At 40.4% G+C, this 12,062-nt stretch overlaps 1 protein-coding gene across 1 annotated transcript in view; it reads right to left on the bottom strand.

Annotated features, from left to right (window-relative positions):
• Positions 1-7,361: 7,361 nt before the first annotated feature.
• The window catches only part of LOC107722840 (adenylate cyclase type 2-like), a 19,811-nt gene continuing 15,110 nt past the window's right edge, over positions 7,362-12,062 (bottom strand). The window contains exon 2 of the mRNA XM_016531331.1: positions 7,362-7,619. Within this exon, the coding sequence (XP_016386817.1) occupies positions 7,362-7,619 (258 nt within the window). The remainder of the gene's footprint in view (positions 7,620-12,062) is intronic.

Genomic DNA, 12,062 nt, shown 5'->3' with positions numbered 1-12,062 from the left:
GTCTCTACAGACTGTAATGTTGGTGACAAAATGGCAGAGCTTGGACCTGGGACTCCCTGGGCTTGTGAGCTAGGATTTGGAAGGCCCACGTAGCGTGACTGAGGACCCGGCCATATAGAATTAAAGTGAATGGGCACCGAACACTTTCCAGCTAGCATTAGGGTCGCTGCCCTCAAGTCCAAAACCGCAGCTGCCTGGTGTAGGAATTCGATACCCAAGAGACAACATTCCGGAATCTCAGTGGCCCAGACCCACATCACTGTGCTGTGTCCCTCCACCAAGATTTCTGCCTCACAACGGCCCATCAACGTTGCTTTCTCACCCATGACAGTCACCGGGGGAAATCGAGCGGTCTGAAGGAACCTTTTTGTCAAAAATTTAGGATGAATAATGGTGACTGTAAAACCAGTATCCAACAAGGCACGCACCGGTTGTCCATCCACTTTGGCCTATATTCGGCAGCACTCTACTGGACTAACCAAGTCAACAGACTATCCACTGGGAGGTTCTGGAATGGCTGATGGGCCAAGAGTACCTCCCTCTACTCCGGCCCATGTTCATTTCCCGACGGAGGCGTGGTCACAGCCACATCCAGGGTAGCACATTCCCGGCGCAAATGACCTGTTTTTCCACAGCGCCAACAAACCACAAGCTCCCTCTGGGACGCATTCACCTTAATCGTTTGCGACTGAGACTGCTCTCCGGAGTATGCAGCAAAACCCCTGGGGAGGCCAACATTATTGTTGAAATATTAGATCAAGTAAGCACAGAATCAACTTTGCGCTGCTGCACGCGATCGCGTCAAGGATCAGACAAAAATACACGTGCATCTTGAAAAGCGGATGTTTTGGAAAGTGCTACGGCACATTTTTGTGCCATCTAGTGGTTTAGATGAAAATAATATCAATGGCGCCTTTTACCCCAGGGCGCCTTTAGCCCTGTTGTACCCTACATTTATTGTCCAAAAAAAAAAAAGAATTAGTAAAATACATATTTTATTCAGAATTATTGCGCTCCTGTTTTATTGCGCTCTGTCGGTTTAGCACGTGGAGGCACTTCCTCTCTGAAGTATACGTGAAGTTTAGCAGAGACACGCATACAAAAGGCTCCTGGCAGCAAAATGGAAATATTTCCATGACTTTCATTTACAGATGGAGAACATACCTGTGAAATGTAAGTTATGCACTGAGGAAAATGCCACCTCAAATTATGTCATTATGTCAGCATGCACTAGAGTTAGGGTACTCGGACTCGAGTCCGGTCTCGAGTACATTTTTCATAGGACTCGGACTTGCATGGACTCGGATGCATTTTTACTCGGACTTTACTTGGACTCGAGCCTTTCGGACTCGGAAAATATGTCCGAGTCCAACCGAGTCCAAGGACTGTTGACGGAAATGTCACTGACTCAATGCATTATCACAAAAGTGATATTCAGTATTCACATGTGTTTTTAAGTCTTGTCCAGTACTTGAAAGCCGACGGGTTTCTGTGCTCACACACCGAAAGCGTGCTCACAGAACGCGCCTCTCAGTCAGTGGGAATGCTGAGTTCTCTTTCGCTTAAGTTCTCTTAAGTCCTGTTATTGCTACACACTTACACGAAAAGTTATGTCAAAATCATACCTGTGAACCCTCCCGTTTTTCCCAGGATTCTCCCGTATTTTACCATTCTATCCCGCTATCATCCCGTTTAAATATTTTCCCGTATTTTGAATCTTTCTATTAAAAAAATCCCACTGGGCGTATTTCATGTTTGCTACATTCACTTCCGGTAAAACGCCCGTAATTTCTATGGGCCAAACCTCATTATATGAATAATCACGACAACAAATTCCAAGGTTGTCCAGTTGCCAGATCTTGTATGAAACCCATCTTTCTCACACGATCGACGCATACAAATTTCAACCCATTTGTCCCCTCAACTTGGCAACCTACAGCCCAGTTATGCTATTGATATCTGTGCAGGGAGTACCGTGGGAAGGAAACAATGAACAATGGTAGAAATGGGAGGAGAGAGGCGGCGCAACTATAACGACATGTGAATAATCCCGCCCACTCTAAAGCGATACTGAACTGCAGTGGAAACGCAAACCGTGCCGAGCCGAACCGTGCCATACTGAGCCGTGCCGAGTCGTACCACGCAGTGGAAAAGTGCCATTAGTAAAATAAAGAGGGCGGCATCTCGGAAATTTATCAGGAAAGCCCCGTCCACGTTTAAATCGGATGTATGGACTTAGTTCGGATTTGTAAATAAGGAGGGGATGTAAGTAAATAATAAATAATATAAATAAATAATAATTAAATAATAATAATAATAATAATAATATATATGGCGCGACACAAGTATATCGTGACACAAGTATCATGATAATATTGTATCGTGAGGCCTCTGGTGATTCCCACCCCTAGTAAATGTATATTTACATGTATAATGAGATATAGCTTACACTTCAAAAGGCTATTTAATTGATTAAATATGAGTGAAGCAAGTTTCAAAGTCAGGTGCTGTGCTGCTTTGTTTACTGCGGATACCCGGGAAACGGCTATATCCTGGCGAAAAGCGCCACCTGCTGGCAGAGAATAAATTAGCATTTTTCAATAAGCTCTTCTTCTCTTTTAGACCAAAGCCAAAAATGACCCTTATTTTTATGCAGAAAACACGCAGTTGTAAATGTGAACTGGTGGATCGACAAGAAGATAATGAATTATAAAACTTATTTAATTAAAAAAAAAATATATATATATATATTATACACTAATATATATTTATGTTACTAAATCAATATAATTGTTTGATAATAATTGTTAAAATTAATATAAATATAATATAAACATTTTTACTTTTGACTCCCCCCCTTCCTGTATTTTGGTACCCAAATGTTGACAGGTATGGTCAAAATGCCCGTCTTGTAGACTATTTATGTAGATGCAGTTGGTTTTGTCTTAAGTGAACTTGAACAGTTGGCAGAAATACGGATGTGTCAAAATATTTGATCTATGCGTCAGATCTTAAAGCAATGTAAACCTGCAGCCGCCGACTGCGTCATAAATGTTAATCAAACAAAAGAAAAGGAGAAAATCACTCACTGCTCTTGACTGAATCACGTATTAACTTTAATAAGAATCATCTATATTTACTGTATACAGTGAAGATTATTTTTACATTTATTACTTCATGAAATGTCTGTAGTAGGCTATTTCTACTACAGAGCATTTTCTACAGAGCATTTTCTGCTCTTAGTTGCCTTAGTTGCATTTACTACTAAAAACTTTAAAAAATGTAATTTAATTTGTATTTTTGAGTAACATATTAATGTATCATTTAGCTTGTAAGTAATACTTGGAGTGTTTACTTGTATTCAGTAAGCTTGAGAATGTTTTATTACATTAGTTTATTATTTTGGCTTTTGTATTAGTGGCAGTTTCTAGCTTAAAAAAAAAAATTTTTTCTAACTTCTTTGCGGCAATAGTTTTTATGGGTCCAAAATCACCTTGGGTGTGCATTATTTTCTAATAATTCAATGGCCCGTCATCAATTATTCCTTACATAATCCAATTAATTGTAATTAATGTAGCTATAAATGCATTCAAAAATAAAACAGGTGTGAGTTGGCTGTGACTTATGGAAAGTATATGTAGGGCTTTTATTGTCACGTTGCGCTACTGTGAGGAGCAGGAGACGAAGGAGCAAGGAGGGAACAGAGTCTGACATTACTCCCCCCTCCCGGAAGGCGCATCCCGCGCCGTAACATTTCCAGCAGGGAGGGGGTTGGGCGCCCTGGAGGCTGGTACAGGACTGGGACACGGGGAATACCTCCAGGGCGGATCAGGGAGTCCAGGGTGTCATGGCGGCACAGGGAGCTCAGGGACCATGGCGGAGCAGGGAGCTCGGTGAGCCATGGTGGAGCAGGCAGTTCAGGGCACCATGGCGGAGCAGGCAGTTCAGGGCGCCATGGCGGAGCAGGCAGTTCAGGGCGCCATGGCGGAGCAGGCAGACTAGGAAGCCATGGCGGAGCAGACACTTGGGGACAGGAGCCCTCCGTGGGCTGGATTCGGGGGCTACAGCCGACACTGGAGCGAGCTCTGGGACTGGAGCCGACACTGGAGCGAGCGCTGGAGCTGGAACCGACACTGGTGCGAGCTCTGGGGCTGGAGCCGATAATTATTGTAATTAATGTAGCTATAAATGCATTCAAAAATAAAACAGGTGTGAGTTGGCTGGGACTTATGGAAAGTATATGTAGGGCTTTTATTGTCATGTTGCGCTACTGTGAGGAGCAGGAGACGAAGGAGCACCCCCCTCCCGGAAGGCACGTCCCGCGCCGTAACAATTCCACCAGGGAGGGGGGTGGGCGCCCTGGAGACTGGTGCAGGGCTGGGACACGGGGAATAGCTCCAGGGCGGATCAGGGAGTCCAGGGTGCCATGGCGGCACAGGGAGCTCGGGGCACCATGGTGGAGCAGGCAGTTCAGGGCACCATGGCAATGGCCCTCCCTGGGCTTGACTTAGGGACTGGAGCCCTCCTTGGGCTTGACATGGGAGCTGGAGCCCTTTCTGTGCTACACTAGGGGACTAAGCGTGCTCTGGGGCTAGGCGCACTCGGGCGAGGAAGAGGGCCCTGAGCCGTCCATTTCTCCTCTTCCTCCTTTGCTGACTATGGGTGAATAGGGCGGCGGGCGGGCTTGGGTCAGCGGCGCCCGGCGGGCTTGAGAATGCCACGGCCAGCAGGCTAGACATCGGCGTGGCCGGCGGGCTTGACTGAGGAACGGTCGGCGGGCTGGAGAGTGCCGTGGCCGGCGGGCTTGACTGAGGAACCGCCGTCGGGCTTGGGAATGCCGCGGCCGGCGGGCTTCACTTCGGAACGGCCAGCGGGCTGGAGAGAGCCGCGGCCGGCGGACTTGACTGAGGAACGGCCGGCGGGCTGGTTCTGGATCGGGGCTGGACGCTCTCCAGACACCGGAGGATCCCTTCCCTCCAGCTCAGTTCTGTGGTTTCTGGGAGGTCTACGGGGCGATAGCAATTGGTCGATCCTGAACAGAGAGTTGAGCGTGGTGTCATCATCTAAAGCCGTCGCCGTGGCGAGCCCGCAGAACTCCCAGGCATACTCGACGAAGGGGAGATCCTTACGGGCTATGGCGATGAATCGAGCGGTGATTTCCATTATGCGGGGAGAAACAAACGGGAAAACAAAAACGTTGCACTACTGTGAGGAGCACGGAGACAAAGGAGCGAGGAGATGAGGAGTGGAATTCAAACATATAGATTTTAATAACATCCAGGGAACAAGGAAAACACACGTAGCAAGGGTAGACATATACAATTCCGGACGAAGGAGAACAGAATGGGCTAGAACTAAATAGGGCAGATAACGAGAGGCAGACAGGTGAGGAGGATAACTAATAACAAGGAACAACTGGAACTAATAGAACTAAATGGGGACAGGAACAGGAAGGACCAAATAAGGACAAAAACATAACCTGGAGCACGTGGGGGAAGAAAACACACACAGACACGGAACAGAGTCTGACATTTATACACAGTCTGTGCCATTGTACAGACTAGGTTTATCCCTCATTTTCATCCAAGAAAAAATTCAAAATGCCCTGTCTAAGGGGTCCGTGTACTTTGGCGTCCATTCATTTTTCGTTGTTTTTTTTTTTAACTCAGAAATTAAAATGCAGTTTCTTCTTTATTGGTTCAAACACTGATGAATAGAATAAGCCGACACAAACTAATTTAGATTATTCAAAATTCATATTTCATTAAAAATTGTAAAAAATGATATAAAGCTTGTTTTTTATTGAGATAAAAGGTGCATTTTCTGCTCTTAAGGTTCCATTCACCAAGATACCTACTCCTTTACCCCCACCCTTGAGTTTATATATATAATATATATATATATATATTTCTGTCATGAAAACTCTCAGAGGGATTGGCATGGTAATGTACACGGCAATGTTAATGTATTTGGTCTTGGCGGAATAGATCTGCTACGCTGCTGCTGCTGCTGTGGCAGAGCAAGTACCGAGACTTGCTACTGCCAATACATCCACATATACATATACAGCCTAATTTGCATAAATAATTTTCAATACTTACAGCACTACATCAGTGTTAGCTAAGCTGAATTGCAAGTGGTTGGTGAATTTGACATAGTTTTGCAGAAATATTTTGTGAAAAGGTGGAGCATTTGCTGTATAGAGGATTCAGATGGTGTCTATGTATTGAGAACTGCCCTATCTGCCCTTAATCTGGAACCAAGCAGAGATATTGACTAACACAGGAAGTCATCCCTCCTTACATGTCTGACATTAGCCTTGTTTGTCTTTCACCATATGTTACCTACTCCAGAGATACAATATGTCAGCGACAAACATTGGGTCTTATTTTAAAACAGCAAACCATTAGCTGCTTATATTCTCCATTTAAAGATTTCTATTAAATTTTACTTAATAAATGGCAGTCAGTTAATTTATTGATCGATTTATTTTATTTTATTTTTCCTTGAAGAGTAAATTATTCATCTGTAATAGGAATGTGCAGAATAGCTAGGCTAGACTTTTGGTTACTATCTGAATTCCCAGGTCTAGTCATACATTTGCAGCATTTTGATTAATGTTGAACGCAATTATCCTCACTGAACTTGCAGGTCAAACATGTGGGTGGCTCAGCTGCCATGGGAATAGCACACATATACTTTATATAATCAACGTGAGAGAGAGAAGAGAAAGCTGGATAATTCGGATCTTATAGTAGAAGTCTGTAAAATGCTTATGTCAAGTAAAATTTTTACACCTTTACACCTGACATAATAATGCGCTGAACAGGGTTCAATTTCGTCATGCATTTGGACAGGTTGAAAATTCAAAGACAATAAACGTCTGATGGGTTATAATTGCTTGGAAAATCTAGTACAAAGATACTTATTACTTATCACTTATTACTGACTTGCCACTATTACTGATCACAGTTTCAGAGTCTTCCATGAGAACTGGTATTGGGGTGAAACTGCATCCCTGGTGTGAAATTTAATAAATATAAATAACTTTTTTTCTGTTCTCCACATAAATATTTTATTTATCTTTCTAGATTTCTTTCATTTTTCGATGAGAATTCACTGGCCTTCTCACTTAATTCTGGTATGGAGGCCTGTCTTCACAGGAAAGCAACTGACTTGATAAATGCTAAATTGACTAGTAAAGGTGACTCTGAACCACAATTTCATTTACTCGGGGCTGTCCCATACATTAGTGCTCGTACACCTTCCTTTTTGACTAAAGTATTGTGTTATTTCTCCTTCCAGTCATTCTCATTATACTCTCTCCCACTGGTTCTCAAGAATACACCATCTGAGATATATCAGGTAAAAAGCCCATGACTGACAACAACCTTATGTAGCCGATAACACACTAGTCTTACCTGATCCCAGGGACAGATGATTCCTCCAAAAAACATAAAGAGGTAACCCATGGCAACCAGGCAGGCCCAGATCACCAAAGAGAAAACTCGGAGCAGCTTCTTGAAGATGGACTCGATGCAGACCAGAACAAAGATTGTGAGGAAAATTGCCAGCGCAGTGGGGACAGTGATTACAAAGGCGATGTGATCCTCGATATCCTGCAGAGAGATTGCAGTGTTACAAAAATAACTTTAATTGCACCTTCCAACTGCACCTGCACGACAGCCACTGGAAAATAGTTTATCAGATAAACTAGTGACTGCCAATTAACCCAAAGAACCCACAGACTCTTCTGTCAAACTGGGGAACTGAGCAGTGACCTTTGCTGGTTGATATAGGTTGCACAATGCCCCTGTTACTATTATGCACAGTAGTTATAACAACAAATATAATGTGTAATTATAAGCAGTGCCACAAAATAATTACACATTAAGCATATTGTTATCATTTATTATTATTATAATACACATACCTTTCAGCATTGCACTACACTGGTAGTTACAGACATTTTGTATGGTAGCACTATTTCATTGTGGTCTCCCTTGGATTAACTGCTTTAGCTTGTATTGTTGTCATCAGTAAGTTAAAGATTTTAAAAAGCAAGCTAAGTGTCACTAATTAAACAAGTATATGTTCAGCTAATTGTCAGCCTCTTACATGTATGCTTCTCATAATTAGTGAATATGCATATAATCAGCCTTTTAATAAACATAGTAGAATAATAATGACTGATAGTAAGACATGCAAACGTAAAAGAAAACCAAACTGGACACAAACACAGCTGTTACTTCTTGTCCAACTGGTTAATGAAAACAAGGACATAATCAAAGGAAAATTTGGAATCGGGATAACCTTCAAAACCGAAGGTGATACCTTTATAAAAGCTCATTATCATAAAATATTTCTAAAATGTTTATGTTCAAAGGCAGATTGCCGGCAATAGCCATTTTAGGAATAGTTTGTGGTTTGGTCTTAGTGACTTAGGAGTCCTCTTCACTACTTCTAATGTTTCAGAGATTTAGGAGCTAGTTTTAGTGCTAAAATGCTTTGTGAAATACTTTTTGATCAAAAATTTAGGACTGACACGCCCATTATTTTTAAGATTTTCTCCTAAATCGGCAAGTTACAACTTACGAGCTACTTTTAGCCTTAAGATGTTTTGTGAATACGGGCCCTGATCCAACTAATCAAGTCATTCGGGCTTATTTGAAAACTACATGGTATGTGTGTTGGAGCAGGGTTGGAACAAAACTCTGCAGGGCTCCGGTCGTCCAGGAATTGAGTTTGACACCCCTGCTTTAGATAAAAGCATCTCCTAAATCAGGTTTCAACAATTCTTAGTTCCATCTCAAATCAAACATACCATAATTTTATAATCCTGAAATGTTTGGTTTGATTTTGCAGGTGTGTTTGATTTGAGATTGGGCAAAATTATTCAGGATAGAGTTGGCCATCCTTATCCTAAATGAATAAATGTAAATCATTAGGTTTTATTATTTGGGAATAAAACAACAATACATGAACATCTAAAGCCATGTCTATAATCCTGTCTGGCACAATAATGTAATGTTCTGAACTATCTTCATTTGGTAGTTTTTCTCAGCAAATATAGCTAAATCCAATTAACTATGATTCATTTGATTAATCAGCATATCATGTAATTAATTTGATAAAATTCAATGGATTGACTGTTTAACCCAAATTGTTATATTTAAATCATATATGTACAATCAAACAAAAAAATACATACATACATATATATAAATTTTTTATTTTTTTTTACCAAGTAAAAATTTCCTAAAGCAAGGTACAGCAAAGTTACAACGTACTGTAGTAATGTTAGGTAAACGTGCCTCTGATGATATTTTTGCGTTCCAAAAACGTAATATTACACATAGAGTTCACTGCAGTTCCCAGCTGCAATGAAAACAAGTGGAAGTACAATGTGAACAACTTTTATTCCTTTATACAAAAATTATTATCTCTTACTTTTAATTGGCTAAGATATCAAATACACTGCTGGACAATAACCACTAATTTGTATCAAACAATATTTTTTCGTGTAGCCTATTTTCCTAATGACAATTTTATGATTGGTTTACTGTATATACTACACTTTTTATGCTAAAACTTTTATTTCCAATTTTTAACACAGAATAAGGCAGAAAATATATTTTATAATTTCTATACTGTTTCATACACTTTATGTATTACCTGGAGATGACTTGAAATACACACATAAACCATTTATTGTCGCAATCGTGTGTTTTCATGTTTCAGCAGCCAAAACGTTTTGTCGACATTGGGGATTTCCTGGCATGTGAAGTTGTTACTTCTATGAGTCTGGACTTTCTGCGTGAGAGCGCCCGCCGGCTTTGAGTATGAATGAAACATACACTGCATGAGAGCGTTTAGCGTTCCATAATGATCACATCGTCTCATTTTGGATACCTATAAAATGTCAGGTCATGCATATCTTGTTTCTTTGAATTTAAATGTAGATTTATTTACACTGGCCCTTGAAAACCTCTAATTGAACACACTTGGGCAATATGACTATGTAACGATGAGAAATGATCCATTAACCATGGTTTTACTACAGATAAAACCAAAAAAAACATTGTTACTATATAGTTAAACTATGGCAACCACAAATTAACCATGGTTTTGCTACACTAACCATAGTTTAACCATAGTTTAAAACTGTGGTTATACAAATGGTAATCAATACGCCAAAAAACACAGTTTCTGTAACAGACGGAACACAGGAAGCGTGCGGATCCATCTGCAAGGCTTTATTAACTGAGACGCCGGAGTGACATGTAACAGTCTGTGTAGTGTGAGAGTCAATGTAATGGTAGAATGACCTCTAGTGGCAATCGGCCGGAAGGCCACGGACCGGATTCGTGACAGTTACTACATGTTTACTATAATGAAACCATGGTTAATTGTTCTAAAGGTTTTAGCAGTTAAATCAGTACCACTTTAGTGAAGGACACATAATACTATGTGATGAATATCTGCAGCATCTCAGACACACGACTGAGTGATTTCTTCTTATTATTATTATTAAAAAATATATATACATATTAGTCAGTTTTATTCTAAGCACATGTAAGCTGTTTTCCAAAAATTATTCATATAAAACGGTCAGCTTTTTCTTTGGTGATTTGTGTGTTTACATTGTGTGAGCGTGATCTAAAAAATGGCGACGTTACACAGAATGCAATGTGCCGTGATGTAATTCCCATTCTCTATTTCAGGGGTTTTCAAACCTGTCCTGGAGGATTCCCAGCACTGCTGGGGGAAAATGCAAAGCCTCTGTACACTTTTTTTTTAAGTATTTTATTTTATTTTATTTTATTTTATTTTAAAGCATGAACCTTACTAAATGCTGTTAGATTTGAGCTGAACATGAGGGCTAGTTTACTTACTAGTTACTCCAAAAAAAGCTATTAATGAAATTTATGCTGCTAAAACAACCTTTTTTGTACTGACAAGTTTTTATGACATTTATGATGTGGATTCTTTGGTAAACCAGTTGCAATACAACACAGGATTTGCAAATAAAGTTTCATAGAATGAACCCGACAATGTCACAATATATAATTGTGTTAATTTAGACATTCTTTGTTGCAAAATAGTTCATTGCTGTTTAGTCTATCAGTGACTTGAGTTCTGTACTACCAAAACTCACATTATAATTAATGACACTATCTATACTGCTCAGTGAATCTTTTATTTACATTGTGTTTGCACTGTATATGATGAAAGTATTGAGATTGTATTGTTATTATTATTATTTCTAAATTATGACAGTTTTGATGTAAAAAATTCATAACATACATAAGTGACATAAGTGCACCTCAGGAAGCATTGTAAAGTAAAATGAAAAACACAGTTATGCAGTCATGACTTCTTTAATGCAGTCCACATTACATGTACAGTCATGGCCAAAAGTTTTGGTAGTGACATAAATTGTGTTTTGCAAAGTTTGCTGCTTCAGTATTTGTAGATTATTTTTCCACATGTTTCTATGGTATACTGAAAAACAATGATAAGCATAATCATACGTTTTAAAGGCTTTTATTGGCAAAAAAATATGAGTCAATATTTACAGTGTTGATCCTTGTTCTTAATAACCTCTGCAATTCGCTCTAGCATGCTGGATATTAGCTTCTGGGCCAAATCCTGACTGATGGAGATCCATTCTTGCCTTATTAGTTCTCGGAGTTGATCACAATTTGTGAGATTCTGCTTTTCCTCTCGCCTTTTGAGGACTGACCACAGGTTCTCTTTGGGATTGAGATCTGGGGAGTTGCCTGGCCACGGATCCAAAATTTCAATGTAATGATCTTCGAGCCACTTCTTTATCACTCTTGCTTTGTGACATGGTGCTCCATCACGCTGGAAAATGCACGGATCATCACCAAATTGCTCATGGATTGCTGGAAGAAGTCGCTCTTGCAGGACGTTTTGATACAGTTCTTTATTCATGACAGTGTTTTTGGGCAGAATTATGAGAGAGCCCACTCCCTTGGTTGAAAAGCAACCCCACACATGGATGCTTCACTGTTGGCACAACACAGGACTCATGGTAG

The sequence above is a fragment of the Sinocyclocheilus rhinocerous genome, unplaced genomic scaffold, assembly GCF_001515625.1.
Source record: "Sinocyclocheilus rhinocerous isolate Xijiao unplaced genomic scaffold, SAMN03320098_v1.1 scaffold784, whole genome shotgun sequence".
Lineage (NCBI taxonomy): Eukaryota > Metazoa > Chordata > Actinopteri > Cypriniformes > Cyprinidae > Sinocyclocheilus > Sinocyclocheilus rhinocerous.
Note: the sequence above shows the minus strand (reverse complement) of the source record. Positions and strands in the feature narration are given on the sequence as shown.